General features: G+C 39.2%; 1 protein-coding gene across 17 annotated transcripts in view; it reads left to right on the forward strand.

Annotated features, from left to right (window-relative positions):
- LOC122571726 (arfGAP with SH3 domain, ANK repeat and PH domain-containing protein) overlaps positions 1–25479 on the forward strand; it is a 52464-nt gene that overhangs the window by 2100 nt on the left and 24885 nt on the right. For 7 of the 17 annotated variants that reach the window (XM_043735785.1, XM_043735788.1, XM_043735787.1 and 4 more), the window contains exons 1-3: positions 6416–6660; positions 19668–19755; positions 20048–20285. The exons of 3 other annotated variants lie outside the window; for them this stretch is intronic. In XM_043735785.1, coding sequence (XP_043591720.1) covers positions 6561–6660; positions 19668–19755; positions 20048–20285 — 426 coding nt within the window. In that variant the 5' untranslated portion in view covers positions 6416–6560. Of the gene's footprint in view, positions 1–6415; positions 6661–6762; positions 7276–12726; positions 12911–19667; positions 19756–20047; positions 20286–25479 lie in introns of those variants that run through there. 7 more of the 17 variants (XM_043735786.1, XM_043735789.1, XM_043735802.1 and 4 more) reach the window with 7 other exon arrangements.

The following is a 25479-nucleotide window of genomic DNA, read 5'->3' on the forward strand; positions in this document are numbered from 1 at the left end:
AATTAGATAGATGTTAGAATCGTAAGGCCTAAAGAGGCTCGTCGTAAGTATTTTAGCGCCGTGCGCCGTGTTAATGGCACTGGTGCACGCATCGAATCGTTCGAATTACCGGGATCCAGGAATGTTTATACGTATATTTTCTCGGGCACCGTGTATACGGTCTGCTGATCGATGATAGTGTATTTTCGCAGTATTACGTGCTCTTACGAGCAAGGCGTTACATCTATGGCCGGACTTTGAGTCAGATTAATTAAGAGGATAACGCAAGGTGCGTGTAGGAAGCGTTGTGGAATAAAATAGAAACGTTTCGTTGTAAAAGAAGGCGTCCGGCGAACGCGATTCATGCAGATGCAGCTAATAGATCTTTTGTAACAACGAATCGTCGTAATATATGGCAACCGTATTTATCGGCGAAGAATGTTATTTTTTTCTTTTTTTTTTTTATTTTATTTGATACTTTGCATTCACAATTCGTCCAATTTGGACATTTGGTAGAATTTTTTAGCTGTTTGATCATCATGTTTTTGTTAGGTTATGTCCTTTGTGAGGAGAAGAATGTTATTGCGCGTGTCTTTCGTAATTTAACAGGCATCGTAATTCTTGCGGATAGCGCTGCTTGGCTGAGATAACGTGTATGTATATCGGTGGCCAAAGTAGTCGAGAACCGTTTCCAAGTTGCTCGAGGTCGTGAAAATTTTCACCGATGGCTGCTGCTCAAATCGAAGCGCCCATAGCGTCTCGTCGCACTAACCTTAACGACGAGCCATATTCTTTCGACTATCCACCATGTTTGTTTACTTACCAGTTGCAACTTTTTTTCATGAAAGTTTTGATCAGTAATATTTTCAACGTTGTTCATAAAATGTCAGTATCATATATATCGTTGCAAATCGTTTATTAATTGTTAATATCATCCGGAATCTTGTTTACTCGCAAGGTGCTCTTTACTCGCGTTATAAAATATTACATTTACATTTGCAGGAAAATGTATGCATAACACGACGAACGAACAGCGGAAAACATTAATGCATTAATGTGTACTGAATACCTATTAACGCGATTATCGATAATACATGAATTATTAAATATTAGCCTTCGTACCAAATATCGGAAATAATATTTAACTTTATTTAACTGTAAATATACATTTGTCAATTTTTGTTAATAAACAAAATTCGGATAATACAAGAATGTACATCAACTTAGGCGAGCAAAGGAGATAACACTGAACGTACAATTTTAAATTAAACATGGAAACCGGTCGTTTGACTGGATCTGGTAAGGTAGGTTAGTGTTAAACGGATTTATAACAGATTAGGTTATAAGGTATTTTCTATCGCTCTGTAACTTTCGACAAATTTTTTATACATTTAATAGACTAGATACAGTGTACGCTTGTTTACAAACAAAGAAGGTTACATGTTACGCGAGCGAGAAATGTATTTTCTATTGCGCTGCAGCAGAATTTGTTTATCAAAGTGAACTGGGTCGATCTGTGCATACGTATCGATTAGTTCACACGGCGTTTAATTACAATCGGTAAGCAGTGATAAGGCGAACGTTATCATTGCGACACCTCTCCTTTACATATTATCGAAACGTGGGCGTATTTTGTAACACACGTAGATAGGAAACTTGGCGCGGAAAGTGTGCCGTGCGGTCGGAAGTGGAATTTATGCATGGAATTACTAAACTGAAGTTTCTTTTCACAAAGGAACACTGGCTGAGGCTAGCGTTGATTTTAAAGTCGATAGCGCGGAATTCTCTCCGTCGATAAACACTTGTACGGAAATTATAACGATGCATTATGCAAAGTAACGTAATTATACATTTATATACCGCGATCCCAGGCTGAATTATAAATTCCCTTTTTTTAAATTATTTATCCGAATTAAAGAACGATAGAAGAAACGATCGCAGACGTGTAATCGTTTCTATTAAAATTACAATTACATTTATATTTCAGGTATACAGCATTTACATACGGCGTAATGATATCCACATTTGGACTTTTCGGCCGTTTCAAGGACACCTTGTTTATCTTTTCGCGTAAACAACAGGGCAATATTAATTTTATGTCGTTCGATTCATCCACACGACTGATTCACTGAACGCTGGAATAATAATAATGCAAATAGAACAAGTATTCTTCATAATGTATAGTAATAGAGGGTAGAATGATGGCATGACTTCCAGTAATTTGGGGATCACTTACTCGAACCACTTTCTCGCACGCTACAATATTCGATATCGTAAAACTTTCGATGACCCGAATACGACAGTTATAAAATAATCAGAAACTATTCGTAGAATTGTCTGTCCATTGCTTCGTTAGTGAAATTTCGGGTGATAGTAGCAGTAGTTTATTTCAGGATTTGGCGGAGAAATAGGAATTTGGTTGCAAAACTTGCAGAATGTAAAGTAGACGTTACACGCGATATTTCTGTCACCCCTTTCTTCCGCTGCAAATTGTTTTTTTTTTTTTTTTTTTTTTTTTTTTTTTTTTTTTTTTTTTTTAATGAATATACGTTGACGTTATTCTTTTTCTTTCTTTCGTAAATGTATATATTACAAATATATTTTTTTTAAACAATTATATCTTTGACGAGTATAGTCCGTTCGGGGGTTTAGTTAGCAGAAAGAATGAAATGAAATCGTAGAGTAATAGATGCAGCAGAACGATATTATTTTCTCCTATGTGCGTTGTTCGTTCTACGAATATTCTTGAAACGAAACTTTTAATTTAATTCCTACCTAGCTTAATTTATGCACAAGCATAAAATGCAAGCTAATAGAAATACGTATCTATAAATAAAATTACGGACGATCAAATTATCGCAATATGCGGTACAATAGCACATTGTTATCGCGAGGATAAATAATGCTCCCCCCTGACATTCATTTATTACAGTCAATAAATCAACAACGAATACTATACTGTTTAGCGTAATCTGAGAGTCACGAGTGCATTTATTCAATCTATTCGTTTTCTTTACCTCGTGTAAAAAAATGTTATCTAAAAAGTAGCTCTGTACAATAAGAAGTTATGGTGAAACAGTATGGAATAAAGTTACGCGTACCATTTTCAGTTAATATACGTACGCTGACAGCAGAGTAATTTTTCGTTTATTATATTTGTAATTGAAGTTGAATGAATAAAACCGAATATGCGTTCTAGTAAATATTTCGAAATTCATTAATTTCTCTAAAATACGCTGTTACGATGTTTCGCATATCGAAATAATTAAATAAATTAATATTTATATCGTTGGCATCTCGTCGAGTAACTCACGGTGGCTTATCAGTGTCTGAGATTTTGGTCCATTTGTAACAATAAGACGCGAATGTTATTAAAATAAAGAATAAAAAATATATAATAAGAACAAAATTAACGACTAAAAAATCATCTTCCTAGGGAAGATAGTGATAGATTATCGATTCAAATTATTCGTTGAAAAACTTGCCAAAATTCGTCGAATTATCCGATTTTAGATATCGTCGTTTCAATTAATCGCGATAATCCTGTTATCGGTTGAGAAAAACCTTCTTCTTTCTTATCTAACTCGCAGTTTACTTATGGCATAACTTGGGAATAAAAATGTTTCCGAAGTAACACAAATGGATTTCATTTTTAAGAATCAATTGCATTACTTAATTCCATTTCATTCGTAGCTTAATTTTATTAAATTTTATTAAAGAATAATACGAAAGAATAGAATCTCGATACAGATCTTCTGTATTCGTAATTTTATAATTAAATTCTGTAGAAATTACTACGTTCTCTAATCAATTCTGTGAAAAATCAGCAAACGCTTGTACATTTCTAAGCAACGAATGGAATTAACGAGGCTACTTGTTACAATTAGCGAAAAACGTGACGAGATATCTGAAAAATATTTTTTTCCACATTTTCGAGTCGAGATTTTTGTCGACCGTGTTTTTAAACCGTTTCTTAAAATTCATTTCTTACTGCGCTATCGATATCGTGGTATTTTATTACTATACAATTGTACCGATCAGTTTGTTCGTGTCCAGTTTTCGACCCAAAGCACCGTAATCTGAGAAACTGTAATCATATTGGTGGTTTTCTCTGATAAGCAAAGCAAATTCCGGTCGTAGGAGATTATATTAAAACCTGTTAGTAGAATATTTACACAAGGGGCATGTATATGGAAGAAAGAAAGATAGGAAGCATCCTACGATAAATATCGCGTTTCGTTATTAGGAAATACCAAAAAAATGTTACAAATATTTGTTAACGTTAATGTAATTTGTTAATGTAATTTGTCAATGTTAAAAATATCATTGCTATCTGTATTGTAATATACTTCGCTATACTTCACCGTATCAATTCTCCTAAACGTTAAAAATTGATTTTTCAATTTTTAATTTTGGTCAGTGGCGAAGTACAACGGGTTAAAGCGTAATCTCGTCGGGTATATCGCGTGTGTTACTTTTGCCTCGGTCGAAAGTCGATATCGGTGCACTCGTACCGCAACGGGTCACTTTTACGGTGCAATTCGACTTGGTGCTTTCTTGCAAATTATACTCGACCGCTTCCGTCTGCTTTGATGCGCCAGCAGCTTCCGGGTCAGTTCGTTTTCTCCTGCTTCTCCTTAACGATCCGAAGGACTTGCCGCAGGTTGCGTGCACTCGCAATGCCAGAGCAATCGCTTTTTTCTCTTCTTTTCTTTCTTCCTTATCTTTTTCTTTTTTTCCCTGTTTTTTTTTTCAACGTGCTATTTGCGAATAGACACAGTTCAAAGAGGAAAAAAAATTCTCTTTCGATCGAAGCGACACGAATTTGTTCTATTTCGAACTATTTAAAGATTCTCGAAGAAACGTGCTTACGTTGCAGAAACTTGAACGATACACCTCGTTCGCGACCTTTTTCGATCATATTACATCGTGCGATTGTATCAAATGTTCGATGACAAAACAGATATTTCAGTGGCGAATATTACGTCTCTACGGCGCACTATTTCAACACTGTACGAATAGGTTCAATCTATTTAAACCTGTAAATCAAGCAACATTAGTAGGCCAATAAGAAGTGTTCATCGCTAAGCAAACATTAAATGGTCACCTTCAAGTGCCTTCGACGTATGCATGCTCCGATTGCCACAGCTTGAATCACGTATTACGCCTATCTACCATAAAAAGTGACGATAACAAGATGATCTCACTAGCTAGTAGCCTGCTAATAGGAATAATCTCTTTTTAGCTAATTTCGCGAATCAACGAGAATATTGGAGAAGATAGGACAAAACTGAAGTTTGACGCGAAAGACGAGTAATCCTATTGCGTACTGAAATTTCAATTTTGGTCTACAGGCTGTTCCATTTAACTTCCAAGATGGCGAAACATCTTACGAGAGATTGAGGTTATGAACAAATTATTCTCAAGCCATTTTGTAACAGAAATCCATCTCTTTGATCATTCTCGTATACTTAGGGACGCGTATACGTTTAATAAGAGATAAATCGCGAAAATTATTGAGATACGTTTATTTCCATAGCCACTAGATCAAAACTTTCCAAACCGAATAGAAAACAGTTTTTTTCGTCGCTGGAATTACACCAAATGAATTTTTATTCGATCGACGTCGTTAGCCTCGACGATGCGTTTTTGTCTCTCTGGATCGATGTCAGTCGAGCATCGGTACGTGTATCAGTTACGTTTCGTACAATGTCAAACGATCGGCCGATCATTCTGCAGTCACTCGGCATCGTAACACTGACTTTACCAGAACCGGTTTCAAAATTTAATCCAAAATTGGTACGTTCGTCGTTATCCCTTTCGTTCGTCCTTCGTGTAAATTTTTATATCGATAAAAATTCGGCAATTGATACTATTGATAATAATACAAGAATTAGCACAAAGTTAGACGGATAAAAGAAATAACGACGAACGTGTACAGTTTTAAACTACATTTTAGAAGCGGTCATTCGATCCGGCTTTGGTGAAGTTAGCGTTAAAACGTAAACATCTAATTCCGGTAAACGTACACCTATGCAAACAAAGATCGTAGCAGCCTTTAAGCTTCGCTACGATAAACAATAAAACATGTACACGTAGAGATTACGATCTTACGACAAATATAATCCGTTTTCGAATAAATGTGACCGACAGAAACGCTCCTAAAACGCTTGCGACGATGTAAGCAATCGTTCGTGCCATCGCTAGTTTTACGTCGAATCTTACTCCTCGTGTTCGACGATTTAAAAGTTGAACAGTCAGCCGGCACGGAACTCGCCTAACCCAGTATCGTCTTCGTTTACTCTTGACCCTGAGTGGGCCGTGTAAGTCACCCACTTTCCCGCTTTAGCGGCGCGACTTACGACACTGGCGCGCGCGCCATCAAAATTTACGTTCCGCCCGGCTATTTTCGATGCGACGCGACCGCAGTCTATTCTCGTTTGCGTCGAACGACGGAAGGAACGCCGTTCTTCCGTCCCTGTTTCGCTATCCTCCGTCGTTTCTCCGTCGTTTTCTCCGGCCGCGCCGTTCCAGGAAAACTACGCACCCGCCGTTTTCCAGCCGCTCGATCTCGTAACCGCATGCCGCGGAGCTCGGTCGTCCGTGACGAAAACTTCAACGCGATGACTTTCTTCGCGACGCGCGTTCTCAAACGTTGCGCCATCGACTTCCGCTTCCCAGGTAAACCGTGGATTCGATCGCGATCGCCAGGGAATTGCGTTTCAGCCGGGCGAACAGGGGATTTTCGTCGGTCGATTCGTCACTTTTTCTTGAAATTTACAGAGTTCGCGAGCTTTGCAGAGCAGCGACGGCGCATCGTCGACGTCTTTCGGAAGGAACGTTAGCACGCGCGTACGGTTTCCCTTTTAGAAGCTCTACGACACGTTACGAGGCATTTTTAGCGCTGTTGCACGCTCGTAGCTGCGAAAAGTCCTGCGTTTCTGGATCGCGCGATCTACGTACGCCGATCAATTTGCGATTCTCGTGGCTTACCAGCGACAAGATCAGAAAATTCTCTTTACATTTTTCGCAGAGACGATCGGCGGGAACGTTCGCCGATCGCGTAACGTTCTGCCTGTCGGTTATGCGTTTCCAGATAGACGCCGCTATCTTACAAAATTGCGAACAACGAGCTCAGAGAGAGAGAGAGAGAGTTGGTTTTCCACGTCTCTGCGAAGAAATCGCGGACGTCCAGTCTTCGAATAAAATTCTGTTCGTACGCGGGAACAAATGCGTTGTAAAGTTCCTTCTTTATTGGACTGCGCGGGGAGGGGAATCGAGGACAAAGTTGTATTTGTAAGTGACCTGTTCTTCTTATTTAGGCTTTGTGCATGGAAATCTTCATTATCAGTGGTTGGCGATAGCATACACGTGTGTACGTAGTTGGAAAGTCACACAGTCGTGTACCTACGCTTCGTAAATTGCACAATCGTATTTCAATATTACACCGTTAGATCGCCATCGAGCAATTTATTTATAGCCATCGCTAGTTTCTGCTTCTCTCATCGTCCTCTTACATGTTCAAAATTAATGTAACGCACGATGGCTGGCAAAAGTACTGCAACCTACTTGCCATAGGAAATTTTACTGTCAGCGTTATTTTCGAATTTCATTAGCATCGTGGCTAGACACAGCGCCTACTGTCGTGATTCTCTTGGTTGAAGAAACCAATTTGAAAATTTGCAGACGTAGAAATTACTTATCGCGAACGTATGTTTGGTAAAAAATGACTGTACAGCGCGCAATAATATTATTTGGTTGGCAACTAAATGATTGCGGGTTTTGTCATTAGGTGGCATTGACAAAATCCGCAATCACTTAGTTGCCAGCCCAATATTATTAATAGATAATTGATCGTTTAAATTTACTTTGACGATGTCCGAGAAATATATATGTCGGAGATGTAGAGACATCGGGCATTTCTTTTGGAATACTTGGGCTCGAGGTGACGCAACTGGTCGCTGAACGTAGCTACGGTCACGGGATGAACGTTTTGATCTGACAGAAGAAGTACCGATATTAAGGGACACGCTGTATTAACGGACAAGCCCCGGTCAGGAGCGATGTCGGCTCTATGCGGGACTGCCTAGCAACGGCGCCTGGAATTTTGTTGATATTCCTAATCAATATGTAATTGACAAATGAGATCCAGGCAGTCTTTTATTGCCATCTCCTTGGAGAGTTTACGGATATCGGAGAGTCAGTCTGAAAGTTACGGAGCGACACAGCTAACGTTGTTAGCGATACAGAGAAAATATAAAGATATATTGTTCAAAGAGTTACCCGTCGACCGTGGATTCGTTTGAGCCCAAGAATTGTTAAACGCTTAAGTTAAACAATGGTAAATCCAAATGAAGAATTAATACGCGCCCACGATTCAAATGATGATTCAACACGAAACTCTAATAATAATTCGACATATATACGTAGCTGTAGTTGCATTAGAAATATGTTAAATTGTATTTACATTTGCAAAGGGAGAAAAAACCTGGCTAAAGATTTAACTTTGTTTGATTAATTTTTCATTTGATCTTTCATAATTAGAGGAATCTTTCGTGTAAAATACGATGCTCGACGCGTGGTTCTCCATTACTTTGCTCAAGTCGTTCGTTAGAAGACTGGTAAACACATTTTCAGATAAATTAAGATGTAAGTTTCTGAAACATCGAAGCTTCATGGTAGCCGCGGCATAGATAAGCTTGTATCGGTTAAAAGAGAAAAAAGACGCGTATTATGCAAGGTTTCTATTTCTTGGAAAGTTTAAATTGCAAATTCTATGATTCACTATACGCGAGTAGGCTGATACTCGTAAGCCAGCTATACTTAAACATTTTTTATTTATAGCCCGGCGTAGAACGTTCGAAAAAAGTCACGTTGTATATCGCGTACATCACACAAGTTGGAATTTACATTTGCGCTTTATTATTATCTCCATTTTCCAAAGTTGCCCACACTTTTTTTTTTTTTTTTTTTAACAAGTAAAAACGATGAATCTTTGAAGAATTAGCTTTCTATTTCTAAAAATGACGTTTCTACATCTATGCGTTGATAAATGAAAATAAAATCCCGATCTAAGATACGGTAACATATTTTTCCTCTAAAATCGGTCGAAGAAGTAAATGTGCTTTTATCGCATCGCTCGTTCTACGTTTTATCGCCTTACGTAATATTCTGCAATTTGTTAGACTAACATTTTGCAACATTTATTTAGCATATTAATATTAGAAAAAAAATGTATGCCGTATCTTACGTCGTTATGGGCCATTTAACACGATTATGCAATATCTTCCTGATTGATGCCTGATTGACGATAAGCGAATGTAAATATCCTCCGTTCAGCTTCTTTCCTGCTGTATCGAAGACACAGGTACAATATAGTAAGTTCCTTGAAACCGATAACATTGCCAACCCAACTTTACGATTCTTTATCTTATCCGGTAAGCTGATACGCTTATTTTAATATCTAACTTAATCAGCCTATATATGTACATGCTTAACCTTTTGCACTCGAGGACTTTTTCGGTGGGGCGTAGCAGCTACTCCGCATGGTTTGGCGTATACGTGACGCGTGTTTTTACAGCTAGCGTAAAATGATTTTATTTAGAAATTAACCCTTAGAGTGCCATGGACGCATATATGCGTCTGGCGAAAGCCATCGCTGTGGACTAAGGACGCCTATATGCGTCTGGCGAAAGCCATCGCTGTGGACTAAGGACGCCTATATGCGTCTGGCGAAAGCCATCGTTGTGGACTAAGGACGACGCATATATGCGTCTGGCGAAAGCCATCGCTGTGGACTAAGGACGCCTATATGCGTCTGGCGAAAGCCATCGTTGTGGACTAAGGACGACGCATATATGCGTCTGGCGAAAGCCATCGCTGTGGACTAAGGACGTATATATGCGTTTGTCAATTTTTCCGAACACCTACGCAGAAGTAATACTATTACGTTTGTGTGAGATAAACTCAAATGCATTTCAATGTTAATGCTGCGTTCGAAGAAACTGTCTTTTCTTTTCTTTTTTTTTTTTTTATTTAATACTTTGCATTCACAATTTGTCCAATTTGGACATTTGGTAGAATAATCGTGCCGGCACAACACAATTATCAGGAAGAAAATGTGTTGTTTGTGTGAAAAATAAGAGAAAGAACGACAGAAAATGCGATGTCGGATTACGTATCGATGATTGTTTTGAAATTTTTCACGCACAACTGAATTATTAACTTGTGTTATGTTTGCTAAATTTAGTTTTCTAGTTTATTGTTTTCTAGTTTACTACCCAAATTCTGGTTTATTGTAAATCTCAATGTTTATAATAAATAATTAATACTAAAAAATAACGCTCTTGAATCATTTAATCTCGTGCAAAAGAATTACTACAACTTATTACGATTTGCGCTTTGAATAGTCAATCAACAGAGTTCGGTATAGCGAAAAAGTATTCAGTCCACAGCGATCGTCAGCGCTGGCAGCCTGCCGTCCGTACGGATGGCATAGGCTCCGAGTATTCAGCACTCTAAGGGTTAACTTACAAAAAAAAAATTATATTCTAATAATTTATCTATATTTACATGTTTGAAAATATGATTTTGTAATATTAATTTCTGTACTTTGTTTCGTATGATAATTTATAAAGCATTCGCCAACATGCATTCTTCGATACAATTGATCTAATTTTTCGACAGTTCAAAATCAAGTTCATCTTCATTTCAGCTAGTTTCACTCGCGAAAACCATTTTCTAAGGGTTTCTAAACTATAATGCCTTTGGCACGATCGTCGAATCCAAAGTAACTTTGCAGGCGTTGTCAGAATCGTAGTTTCAGAGGCCAAAAATCTCCATTTTATAATCCGACACCTTACACTTCCTAACAAAGAACTAAGGAACCAATTTGCCTACCAATATTGCACTCATCAATCGCAGATGTCGAAATCTAACGTAAACAGGGACTGTCGCTTCTCGCTCGCCATCGAAGTTGCACCACGGAACGCCGTGGTGACTGAGAGTTGCCTCTCGGCTGCAAAGGGTTAATTAAATTCAAATATATTAGGCTAATAGTACTTTTACTAGTACTGAGCTAATAGTACTATTACGTTAATAGCATTTTTTTCACGCGATTGCTAAACGACAAATTTTGTATCGCGAGAGTGAAACGTAGAATCTATTCGGTTTGGCAACTAAGTGATTGCGGATTTTGTCATTAGGTGGTAATGAGAAAATGCGCAACCACTTAGTTGCCAAGGCAATATTTGACAAACGTTTCGTTGGAAAACAACAGCAGCGAAACGCGCAGATACTTTTTCGCAGCCATCGTAAATGGACGTAAGGCGTATCGGAAATAAGCTCTCTCGTCGGCGTCGCGTAAAAACAGGAATTCAATTCCGTTGCCGGCTAACACGAACTCCGGTTAAAAATAAGCTCTCCGGCTAAAGCAAACCCGCGGAATGTTAATTCCCTGCTTTCGATCGGATCCTGCAAATTAGATGTAGCAGACCGGTGATTCCGTAAAACACCAACTCTGCATGCGTTTGATTACAAGCGTATTCTTACTTTAAAAGCGGCTCGAAGCTTGCGAGTATTAGATCGATTTGAAAGTTCTGTCTGTTTGGCAGCGTCGGTTTTGAAGGAAAGCAAATCGACTGCACTTTTAGTCGTCCAGTTTACGATAGAGCGCGCGTGCGTATATTTTTATCTTGCCGATTTATTTATTTTCCATTCTACGAGACTCTCTTAGTTTTTGTCGTTGGGAGATTTCTATCGATCTCTCCGTTTTTTTAAAAGAAGAAGAAATCGATTGGTCGAGTGAAATTTTTGCCAAGTAATTTCTAGATTTTTTTCCTAAATTGCCAAGCATTTTCATTTATATTTTCCTACTTCGTTGTGTATGCCATCGAGTCACAGATATTTGGCAATTTATTTCCTCCGTTTAGTTTCTTTTGCGATTCTTCCGTTTTTACCGTTAGACGATTTCTATCGTTTTGCGCGTATTTCGTCCTTGGAAAGAAAATCGCGGAAATCACGAGAATGTACACGATTTGATCGAATATCTTGATATACGCGAGAGTTGGAAAATTTGTAACGCGATGCGACATCAACATCGTGTTTCTAATATTACATGCGTTGTCCGTGTTTTATGAACTTCCCTTCCGCGTTAAAAATAAACGTTTATTTTTTTTCAAAGGGTTCAGGAATATTTCCACCGCTATTTCCATAATTTATAACATCCCCCTTAGCCTATTCGTGACAACACACCCACCCCATTTGTCTAACCTTTTACTCCGAAGCTCGTCGAACTACTTGTCCCAAACGAATCGCTTCGAATTTCCAAATTGATGCAAAAACTTGCTTTAAAAAAAAATTGTATTTATATGTAATAAAAACATCCATCTCTTAGCTGTCTCTCGAGTAATTTTTTGACAATTGTTATTATATTCGTTCAATGGTAAAATACCGAATGAAATTGAAAACAGAACTTTCCAATTAATCTAATATACATATATATAAAACTAAATAAACATTTAAAAAAATTATTGAGCAAAGAAAGATGAGAAGTAACAAATTTTTTGGAAACAAACTAAAATAACAAAAATCAGAATTAAGCGGTTAAAATTTCAAGAAGAAAAGTATCCGGCAAAAGTATCGCCTGCCACGTTTTACGTTTTTCTTTTTTTTTTTTTTTTTTTTTTTTCGTATTCGTCGATCTTTACGCTTGAAACCGCGGCGAAAAGCATTTTGTCCACCCGATAGGAATACGCTTGGTGTCGGTTCCGGACTCGACGAAGATCCGCGCGAGCGAGCGAGCGAACGATTTCGAGCGGAAACGCGGCTGCGACTTTCCACAAGATTTTCACTCGAGTGCGGCGTATCGATTGAAATAGTTGCAGGAAGCATGTTGCGTGTGCTTACCCTCAAAGACGGTAGAGGAATGCCGGTAAGCTAATTCCATCGACATGTATTCAAGCAGCATGCCACGTATTGGATTTTGCGTAACCGGTCGTTTACATGTTGCCGACACATTAACACGCTCCAGATAATTTTTTGATAATTGTTCAACCGGCTCGAGGGGTTCTTTGATACCGCCGATTCTTTTCTCCATCGTCTTCTTTTCCTCCATTTTATATTTACGCGCTGTCTATATATAACTATCGTTACGTATAAATATTTCGTTGATCGTCATCGTCATCGTCATCGTCGTCGTCGTCGTCGTCGTCGTCGTCGTCGTCGTCGTCGTCGTCGTCGTCGTCGTCGTCGTCGTCGTCGTCGTTGATCGTTGTCGTCGCATTACGTCCTTCTTAAGGTACGTACAGTGTGCTGTGTGTAATTACGAACGAGACACATTGTCCGCCTCGTTTCTTCGATATTTCCGGAGAAATCACCGATCGTGGATACGTCGAGCGAAATTATTTTTGCAAAGGGTAGATTCAATTGCTGCCTCTCGTAATCGAGACGAAAGATAAAAGGACGATTTTTCAGCGAGACGATGCTTCGATTCGTACAGCCGCCAGAACGAAAAATATTGGCTTCAAGATTTCGGAATAGAATTATTATCACGACTAGCATCGTGCCCTCGTGTCCGGAGCCGATCGAGAGAACCTGCGGCCAATTCTAGCGAGGAAAGTTTACGATCGAGAGAAACCATCTATAGGAAATATCGTTGGACTTGAAAGAAAAGAATAAAACCCGCGTGGGGGCGGATATTCGAAAGGAAACTTTGGATAAGTTGGTGGTCAGCGTACACGCAGGTTGATAAAAGCGAAAGAAGAAAGAAAAATGTACGAAATATCGGACGGAAACGTAAAAAAATTAACACCGAGTTTATTATAAAAATTCAGAAGAAAATTTTCGTTCGTTGTACCTTCAGTTTTGTTTTACAGACGATTTTGTTCATTTTCGTTTCAATGTTACGAACAAAATTTCACAATGGGCTTTAGTTTTTAATTATTTCGCGATTAGAAGATATCGTTGTAAAGTAAGACACGCTCCGAGACTCGAAAAATCGTATTCTTCGCGCACATCTCAGTTTCTCTAGTCCAGAGAACGAGAGATTTCTTGACTATCGGTAAACAAAACAGTTATTTGTTTGATATTTAACTCTGGCGTCCTCGTCGTTTCTTTCTCGCGTTTGTATCTCCTCGGGTAATCTTCTCCTTTTCAACTATTCTACTATTTTGCTCACAGAAACCGTGGAACACGCAAAGAACGCAAGAATTCAGTTGGATGGTAATGTTTCGGATGATAAAATATCTCATCGTTATTTCGTTTGTTCGTCTAACTTTGTATAAATTCTTATATTATCCGATTAATCAGTTTCTTATTTTGAATTAAATTTTGAAACCAGTCATGTTCGACCGGCCCTGGTAAAGTTAGCGTTAATAATATTATCGAAAGGTAACATCTATTTCGAGTGATACAGAAGCAAGGAGGACAATAGGATCAACCGAAAATACGAAAGTACCGGTATTTTATCGACGCAAAATTGAGCGTGCACGTTCGTATCTGGGGATGATACTGCGCGAATAAATACGCATCGATATTTTGTTGCGCAGCATTTGACTTTAACGACAGTCTGTAATCGGCGTGGGACCCGATCAGTTTCCAAATAAAGAAAGACGATTTTGTCAGATTCTGCGGAGAACGGTCGGTAAATAGAAACGGAAGGAAGAGAAACAAACCTTTCGACGCAAGAATTAATCACTGCCACGCATATAAGGTATCAAAGAATATTCAAAGAAATTGTAAGAAAGTCGATTTACTTCTTGTACTTGAGGTACTTACCTCAACGCGTTCTCGTTGGAAAACGAGAAATCTGATTTTTTGAGCATTTGCCAAATCTCCGTCGATAACTGAGAAGCTAACAGATTCGCAGATTTTTTGATTCGTCTGTATACGAAATCCTAACGGAAACTGTATCGATTTGCGATCATCGCTTCCGATATTAATTCGCTACGATCAATTTCCGATACTAATTTTCTTCGGTGAAATTGGTTCTCGTCTCGAATTCATTCCAATCGTGAAATATAAAACGAAACATCTCGAGTGATAGAGATTTCTGCTTCTCTCTTACTTGCATCTGGTATATTTGCATCGTTCGAGATTAAAAATTCAATCTTGGAAATATCCCAATTACGAATTATACGTATTGTACGCATTGTGCGTTAGTTCCAGCACGTTGCATTTTAATATAATAATAATCAATGTCTATAAATGATTAAATCGGACATAGTACGCGGCTGGAAAATTCAAACATTGAAATTCAGCTCGTTCCGACCACCGCGATACATTCCAGCGGAAATAAGCATTTTAATGGAATCAGTGGCGCGGAAATTCTGCACCTGCTCTATCAGCGTTTATTACGCGAAGAAATTTCGCGTTACGTGATTTTTTTACACTTCCATCGCAAACGATGATTTTGAATACGATTTGTCGATGCGAACGCGATTAAATTAAATTTATGTCTCGATGAAAACGTGCGTGATGAGAGATATTTATTACTCTGGTCTTTTTCTACTTCCCTTTTTTCCTTTCTTCTTTTCTTCTTTTTTTTTTTTTTTTATTTCTTTCATTTTATTACAATAAACCAAAACTACTTCGTTAACCATATATATATAATCGCGATACCAATACGTTTAATTTTAACATCTTCTCACAGGAAGTTGTATAATTTAATCCGTAAATTAAATGATTATATCACACTAATAAATCTCCGTTAAACAAGCTTTCGGTATCGATTTATTTTTCTTTGGTTTCGCTCTAGTTCTACGATATGCGTACGAAATTTGCTGTTCTAACAGAAAGTAAACTGAAAATATATACGTTAACACCTCTGATGTTATCTAAGATGCGCGTACGAATTTGTTAGAAAATCTAATTTCTAAATAACAAAACAGACGTATAGTGGTCGAACGTGCTAATATGAAACTCGATATCAGACGTCGTGCATTTACCAGCGGTTTGAAAAAATATTCCATCGACGTTTTACCGCTTCCCCGTCTATTCCCTGTAACGCGATACCTTGTTTCCCCGTACGAGCAGAAATTTCAATTCGCAATTTTCGAAATGTCCAACGTGCTTCGTTATTCGCAATTCAGCGTATATACGCATCTCGTAAGGAATTTCCGTAGATCGAAAAATCTACGGAATATCGTTGCGCGATCCGTTTCATTCACTCTGATTAAAATCTCTGCAAACATGTTGGAAATTCAAAGCGCTATTTCGCTGGTCCAACGAAATATCGAAGCAATTGCGCGTGCGACATTGTAATCGAATGCGCAAAGTGGTGGCCAAAAGAAAGTTTAAACTTGCGTTTATACGGGTTGCCAGGCGTAACTGGGACAAGCAACAACTTGGAAACGGTGAGAGATAAAAACGAATTTCGTTAGAGAAAATCACTCGCCTCAGTGGCTGATAACTTTGTTTTGGAAAGTGGCCAAACGAACATTTTTATCCGTCGAACGTAGACAGTCGTACGCCACTTGCTCGTCGACGAAAAATATTCACGGCGGTGCTCGTGACAAATTCTTTAATTTTGCGATAACTTTTCTTTTCTTTTTTTCTTCCTTCTCGAAGAATGCACAAACACAAACCAGGTTTTTGATTCGACGAATCGTGAACAGGCGAATGCTGTTTGTTTCTTTTACGAAAATTTGCACTTGGGGGCGCCAACTTCACACACCCACACACGCGCGTAAAGAAACGCCGAGCGTTTCATACGACAAGGAGCGATTGTGCTCGTAAACCGGATGCTATGAATGGAAAAATAAATATCCTCTACGGCTTACGCTACGATATATTAAGATATCTTCTCGCCCAGCGTATTTTCCTTCGCGTGCTTTGATACGTCTGGTTGAAAGAGGTCGAGCGTGTCCGCCATAGTCGAAGCATCGCGGTTACCTCCATCAACGTTTGCAAATCGGTCCAGGTAAACGACTCGGATACGAACGACCTACCAAGGTCGCGCGGCCAGGAATTCCTTTCGTTCTTAGTTGCCTCACCTGGTTGTCGTTAGAGAGAGAAAGAGTGAATAGGAGCGAATAAGAGAAGAGAGAACGGAGAGAGGTCGTGAAGCTGGTTTAGTGGTCTAAAGTGTGCTCGATTCTCTCTGGTCCCTCTACGGTCCTCCAGTGACTCATCTGCTTTTTCGTGTCAACATTTATTGCATGCTTGTTACGAGCCTACCGACCTGCATCTCGCTTTAATTAACTGCTTTCAGATTCGTTTCACGATTCATGGCACGTTTTCTCATCGATAGGGTAGTTGTTTTCTTTTTCTTCTTTTTCCGTTTTTCCTATTTTTTTTCTTTTTTTTTTTTCTTCTTTCGTTACGTAATTGTGGTTAGATGTTTGACAAAATTAGCCTGTCAGGGATCGAAGCAGTGAAATAACGCGTAAAACAAGAGCTTTATCGTCGCATATTGATTTTTAGAAATCAATTTAGTCGCGTCGTAATATTCCATTATACGTACAGCCGGTTATGAAATGTTGTATTTATATATACGTTTATTTATTTATTTATCGTCCCGATGGAACAAAATGAATCATAAATAATTCAATAAAAAGTAATATAAAATAAAAACGAAAGGCGAAAGAAATTTTTCGAACATCCCAATATATTTTTTATTTATTATAATCTTTGCCTCTGATGACTCAAGATGGTTTCCGGCTTACATCGTATTTGTTAATTATCAATAATTTACGTACCGATATTCTACGGCGTAGAAACGAATTCTTCGTGATTTTTGCGTAAGAATGGGAGGAACTTATTCGTACGTCTAATCCATACGAAATGTTACATACGCTTGTAGAACTTTGCGTGTAAATAGTATGCGAGACAATGAGATCTGTGAAACGCCGTGCTGTGCAAATATTAAATACAAGTGGCTGCAGATTCGCATGGCCGACGGAAATATCCGCGGAGAGAAAAGCCTATTTTCCTTAACGATCGCTCGCGGTTCTTACGAGTGGAGAGCAAGCTGAAAAAGCTTGTCTGGTTGCTCGCGGCCAGCCTCGTTGAATGAAACACCTTTCTGCGGTTGAATCTCGCTCTTCTGTTCGTGTGGCCCATTACAACCGGAATGGAAGCTGCCGATTTAATTGCGATTTATTTCCATGGAAACGATCGATTTTTCTAACGTTATTTATTTATTTATTTATTTCCTTTCTTCTTTCGTTTTTAGATGTTTGTAATATCGCTATGGAATATATTATAATTATATTCTGATATTTATGACTTATTTAGAATGAATGGATTGTACAGATGTTGATTAGACGGAAGAACGATGGTTGTTTAACACGAACTAGTCACAATAATCTAGACACTTCTCGGCAACGCTAGCAACACTATGTCGACAACGCAACTCGCACACTCTCACTTCTCGATCGACTCTCTCCGACTTCTCAACTAACACTGACTGCTTTCGCATCCCTTTTGTCTTTTCTTAGACCCACCACGCACGTGTTCCGCAACCGCTCATGGCCAAGGTCACGTAGGTCTTTTTTTCGAAACTGTTCGATCGACCGAACGACGACACTTCGATGGGCCCGACGCTGCCTCGGCTCTCGCGACATTGTATGTTGTTTACCCGCTAACTCCTAGGCCTTTTGTCCGCGATACTACATGTACCAATATCTTGAAAATTTGATATCCATGTCTCTTCAAAATGCGTTAGAACGATAGAATATGTCGAGAAAGTTTGATTGTAAAAAACCTAAGCACGAAAGATTTATGGCTCAAAACTCTCAATGTTGTGGTATGTATATTTTACGAGACACAGGTCGAATTACACTGCCGTATTCTAAGATTCGCCTGACAAAGTGTAACGGTAGAACGTTTCAAGAGTGTTTACATTCGTAAAGGCTGGAAACTAGGCTATTGAAGCTACGAAAAATAATATATTTCTATAACGTGCTATAAACGACACATCGAAGAGGATAGTATGTTTTTTTTTATCCAGTGATGATAATAGGCGTACCATTTATGGGATAATTAAGCACCAGGTTGCCCTTACCGACTGAAACGCTCGACAAGACAGTTAATAAGTTGAGAGATAATTTATCATAGGAACATAAATCATGTAGCCAAAGGTGGGGTGATGGTGGATCAACTTGGCATACTCTGTTATGTTCACAATTATACGTTATATCATATTATATTATACGAAATATACAGGGTGTCCTATCTAACCAGTTTGCTTACCCTCGACCAGTTTGCTGTTTTTGACAAGTGTACTCGTTGTCGCTTATTTATTGCCACACATTTTAGGTACACGCTTTTCAAAGTTTTCAAAGAGGTCGCAACAGTCGACTGCTTAATTACTCTGCAACGGTACTGTTTTAAGGTTCTATCTCGTAATAAAGAGAGGAAATGCGCGAATGAATGTATAACAGAAATATATTTCAATCAGTTTAAATACTATGTGTATGCTAGATTCGCAGGCTGGTAGCGTTACTTTACGGAAGAGCTTCAAATACATGGGTCTATTATACAATTACGAAAAGTAGCCTTTCTATATCCCGCTGTATTATCTGTGCAAGGCTATGGCATGTTTTTAGAAGGGTTATGGGGTTGAGAAGCCCTTCAAATTAATTGCGCTACATAAAACAATGGTTTCGGAGGATTAAGAAAATAAACATTGGAAAAGATGTGGAGTTTTCTTTGAAGTGGGACCCAACAAGTATAATTAAATATTTCAGACAAGAGTGACACGGTATCGACAGTGTCATTTATTGCGCTTTTGGCCAGCTTCGCCATTACCACAAGAGGTTTTAAAGAGGTTAAAAGGTTGGTAAAACTGTTTAAACGGATACTTGCAGTCTTTTATTACATATTCTTGTAATACGTTCGGATGTTTCCGGAAAAGGCTCGTGCTTTTACGTTATTCCTTTTGCATTACACCGCAGGGACGTTTTTCATAATGCTGACCACGCTGATACATGGCATTACTGGTTGAGACTCGAGGTTGTAGTGTTCTCTATGTGTTCAGAACAGTCAGTCAATCAGTTCCGAGCGGAGTTTTCTTTTAGACGTTCCGTTTTTATCGCTTCGTCGAACTTTAAATTTTATGTGTTGATAGTGGGTGCGGCGAGAGATACGATTTTTTAGTGTTTTTTGAAATTATGAAGCGTGCAATGAGAAACGAAGGTTTGCAAAGAAGCTTTATCCACGGTCGTACGCAAAGTTTCGCAAAAAGGTTCCACACGTTCGGACACGAGCGCACCAGAAGACGAAGTTCATCGGCTGGGAGCAACGTGAGAACCTGTTTCATCGGTTTACCCCTACCGTTGTGTTGGCACGACGAGAACGTAAGTCAGGTCAGTTCCGGAGGTGGGCCACGTTTATCAATTTCCCTGTGCCGGTAGCCAGCTTCGTCGCTTTTCGTAATTTTCCGACTAGAGAGCGACGACGCGGCTTTTCGAGACGAAACGCGATCTCTGCATCTTCGCTGCACGATTGCACGTCGATTGCCTCGTTGCGTCTAATCTGTTTCGCGATAGAATTTATCTTCCTTGCTTCGTGTTTCTCGTACGATTTTTATTTTACACTTTAACACTAAAACTACCACATCGGTCAAAATGACTGGTTTTTTATTTTAAAATTCCTATTTCGCGTTACATTACCCTCCCCCTCCCCTCTCCCACAATTACGCGATGACTTTGACCGCAATGACTAATGGAATAAATTATAATGAACTTTATTTTTATCCATTTTTATTTATTCAAAATCAAAATAATTTTCTATCGCGGCTACTTATTTCAATGCCAGACAACATGATTGGTATTCGTCGAAGCTTATAAAAGGGTCCTACAATCTGTTTACCGAACCCGAATTATCATCTTTCCTCGTTTTGTCCTTGACCAGACCGGAATTACACATATTCGAGTATACCTGAAATTGTACATTTTCAAACTCGATCTTCTCGAAAACAAAGCGTCGTATGAAAAAGTTTCATTCCATGTTTTCTTTATATTTTTTCATAAGAAATCGTATCCGCTCGTACGTGCTACTTTCCCGTATCCTGTTTACGCGAAATAAACCCACGACGGTTCACAAAGCCTCGGATAATCGAGATTTTGTACGTATCGAAACAAATACATGCGAGTTGACAGTTTCGAACTTTCCTCCGCTGGGAAGCCCGACTCGAGAAGCTACGAAACAGCCACTCGACGATAGATTTTCGTAAAAAGATGGCGTATCGCTATGGCGATAGCCACAAAAAAGTATAGACATAGATGCACGGCTCGAATTACAAATTCGCGTTTCAGCGTGCAACAACAGATCGTTCGACGAGGCCAGGCACGCGAGATAAGCTTGTCCAATGCGAAGGGATCGCGTTCGTTCAACGTCCTGCTAGGGGACGACGAAACTCGAGACTGGAGTAAACACAGAGAACGACGACGTTCGACAGACGCGGCTCAGTTTCGGTAGCGAAATAACGCGTTTAACAGGCTAAATGCACGTGCTATTGTCGTGTGTGTCGCGCGGCTGAGAAATCCGTATGTACGCGAGCAGTCGCGTCGTTTTAGTTGCTGCGCGCGTGCAACTAAAATTAGAAAACGTAATCGCGTTTGTCAGCCGTGTTTTAACGGGTGGGAGACGCCACAAAAGGAGAAACGCACGTTATGGAAACGCCACGGTATTTAGTCGGTGATAACAAGTTTTAATCCATTCATACCGCAACCTGGTTCAACGAAATCTGCTCTCTTTAATCTGCTTAAACGCTTAACTCGTCGAGGATGAATCATCGTTAAACGAACTGCCGTACGTTTCTCCGCTTGTTCCCAATCTTTTGTTTTTTTTTATTTCCTTCCCTTCGCTTCTTAACGTTACTTCTACCCTGTTTTATATCGTTACATACGTACAATGTCGGATATTATCGAATAAACGATGGTTTAAATGGTTGCTTAGAGAGAAAGAGAGGGCGAGACGTTTGCTGTTTAACACTAACCTTACCAGGCCCGGTCAAACGACCGGTTTCAAGATTTCGTTGTAAGAATTTACATAGAGTTAGACGAAGAAAAGAAATAACGATGAACGTGTACGGTTTTTAATTAGATCTTGTAACCGGTCGTTTGACCGAACCTGGTGAAGCTGGTTGTAAAGAGTTCAAACAGAAAACAAAAGTAAATTACTTGTTACTAGAACAAGTCTAAATACGCTGCATTGAAATAACGAAATTAATCTAATTAATTAATCGAAATTAATTATTTGCAAATATAACATTCCCATCCGAGAGAGATTGCCGTGAATTACAATTTGTAATTTCTAATTTCGTATGCACGATGAAGCGAGTAGGTTTAAGAAAGGTAACTATACTAATTTCACGGACAAAGTGAAACAGACGAGACGAGACCAGAAACTGTCTATATATAATCATTCGTCGCCCTATTAAATCCGAACGAGGAATAGAGTTCCGTTCGTAAATAGAACAGAAGCAACGATCAAGTTATTTTTGGCATCGTTCAAACGACTTTCGTCCAAAGGTAGAAAATTTTCCCATCCCAGCAAACGTATATTTTTCATTTTTCCAGGTATCTGCAAATTGGCGATCTTTTCCTTACATACTTCGCCATTTTATAAAATCCACGACTCAACGTACGCACACGTATCTCGATAAAAGTGTCCCATAACAAACGTTCAAGTACCTTCGCGTGTCACTGTGCGTTTAATATTTTAATTTCGTACGATGTTTCATACGCGCGTACGGATACGGAAGCTGGCGGTAGAGTCATCGAGTTTCTGTCATTCTGTCTTCTGTTTTATTCAATTTGTTCAGCGACTCTGGCTCGCTTGCTGTACGCGTCGTATGAACAATAGGAACGTTCATCGATCCGAACGTTTCCATTCCAACTTTCCAATTATACCTCGAGTGACGTCTTCGTTCGGCAAACAGCCGCTCTCCAAGATAACACACGACCAAAGGAAAGTCCGTCGATTTAATTCTCAGCGTATCGACAAGTCTGTTAAGTCTCGGCTGAACAAATTCCATTATTATCGACCGAGTTTTGCTACCGGCCACGTGTTAATGCTACAAATTTCCTGCCACTAACCGAGTCGGCTTTCTTTTCGCTTTCCAGTCTTTACGACAGGCATCTCGGATTTTGGCAGACTTTAGTAAGACGTAGTCACCGAGATAATACCCTACAACCGTGTTTCGTAACCGTCCATTGACAGAGTTTTTGACAATAGCAATGAAAGAAGATGATTTTTCTGATGGGCGCTAATTGCAAATAAAATGTCCCAGGCTACTTATTTTCAATTCTTTTTTTATATTTAAATCGAACATTTTTTAACCGTCAGTTTTTAAAAAACGAAGTTTCCATACTCTTGCATTGCGTTAGAACGTGCAATGCGGTTTAATTCGCTGAATTCTTGCAAGAAATTCGGTGTAAGATTCCTCAATTTTATTATTATTATTAATAACGATAATAATAGTGCGGAGATTATTCGCCACTATTTCTTTACATTCAGTGGCTTATTAAATTCCGTTTGATATTTTAATTTCTTTACGGAGACTGATAATCTTCTGTTGGAACGATCGATGCGAGGATATCCTTGTGATCATCTTCGACATTGCGTTCCTTCTCTTTATTCGTTGCACACAGAACGCTCTATGATCATGTCGCTGATTGATAGTTTCACGTTGCAGATGTCACGTTTAACAGCAGTGCCATTTTCCAATATCTGCATATATATTTGCGTCGGTTCAGTATGTCCTGATTTTATCCACGGTTATTACGGTTTCGCTCGACTTGCGATTTTCGACTCTTCGTTTCTCTTCGAATCATAGAAGCCAGAGATCGATTTATGAACCGACGTTGCATTACGTAAATTTACGTGCCAGGTTCGCTAACATATCGCTTCGATACGTTTTAAGACGTCAAACCACCGATGTTGCGTACGGAAAGCTAATTCGGTTCTTTCGTCGCAATTTTTGCTATCGTTGGATCAGTCAGTTCGTTTCCAAAGATATTCTCGCGGCAATGTGTGCCAATGTAAGCACGAAAATCTATCTGTCGGAAGTTTTTTCGATCTTGTGAAACGGCGATGGAGCGATACTGACGCAACAATATTCTCGTTTCTTCTCAACCAGTTAACCGCGTTCGACGTGTACACGCGTCAATCGAAAAGAATATTTCGGTCGCTCGGAGAGATTTTTAAAGAATTTAACGAAACGATAAATTTCGTTCAGTACATCTCCATCGGGCAAATTGTTTTCAAACGCATCACGCTGAAAAATGTTACTGAAGAAGTTTCATTAAATACGCTCATGAATTTTTAATAAAATATCACACTCGTCGTAAGGAAAGTTCGGAAAGTTCGTTCGAATTTTTAACTCTTTGGTCGACGTAAAGAATCACGTTGGAAAGTTTCTCGCCGACAAACCCCAGAGGTTCCGGAAGAATGGAATATCGCAGTCGCGCGAAAGATCGAAAAACCCTTTGAATCTATTCGATGGCTGCAAAAATACACGACGATTCAGAGTGTCGATCGCAAAGCTCGTAAGAGACTTTGAAAACTAAATTCCGCGGTTAACTGGCGAAACACCTACGTCTGTACGTCGTCCTGATACGAATCATAGGCAGCGTGTTTCTGTGCATGCCACGGCTTTCCACCAACAAGACGCTGCAAGACGCGTACGTTCATCGTACGTCGCGCACCTAATTTCTCTGGCGCGTGCAATCGTTTCGCGTAGAGCCGTTGATAGCGCGTTTGCAACGCTAAGTGCACGTACGAGGGACCGCGTGCGCGGCGATAATTAAACGTTGCACGTGTTCCCTCGTAACGCTGAATTGAATAACCGGCGACACGAGGTACGATGATAAATATCAGATAGCTTTGGATAAAGTCGACGCACAATGGCGAGAAGGAACGCGCGTATTTCACGAGTAACGAGCAACCCTCCCCTCTCCTACCCTCCCCTTCTGTTTTTTCCCTATCTTTCGAGCCGTACCAGTCGATCGCACCAGCGACAAGATACAACATCGGCCACCACGTATCGTCGAGCACGTTACGCTGACACGACACTTTGCTCGGCGATTGTTCCTCGCGAAATTCGCGTTTTCCCTGTTTCTCATCGGCGACGAATCCTCTTGATCCCCGTCGCCTAGACTAGATGTGCCAACCGATGTCGACGCCGACGCGACGTCAGCAACGAAGGTTCCATCTTGCCCCTTCTATTCAGCAGGATCGGCGACATTCGCATATATGGACGCATTTTTATATATAATATAATAACGTTAATTTTTAGGGTAAATCAGACGATCGATTCTGGAAAATTTAGTTTATTTTGGGAATAATTAAATTAAATATATATAAATATATATAATAATGTAAATTCTTAGGGTAAATCAGACAATCGATTCTGGAAAATTTAGTTTATTTTTGGAATAATTAAATTAAATATATATAAATATAAACAATAATTTAAATTCTCAGGAAAAATCAGACGATCGATTCTGGAAAATCAAGTTTACTTTGGGAATAATTAAATTAAATATATATAAA

Source organism: Bombus pyrosoma, linkage group LG10, assembly GCF_014825855.1.
Source record: "Bombus pyrosoma isolate SC7728 linkage group LG10, ASM1482585v1, whole genome shotgun sequence".
Taxonomy (NCBI): domain Eukaryota; kingdom Metazoa; phylum Arthropoda; class Insecta; order Hymenoptera; family Apidae; genus Bombus; species Bombus pyrosoma.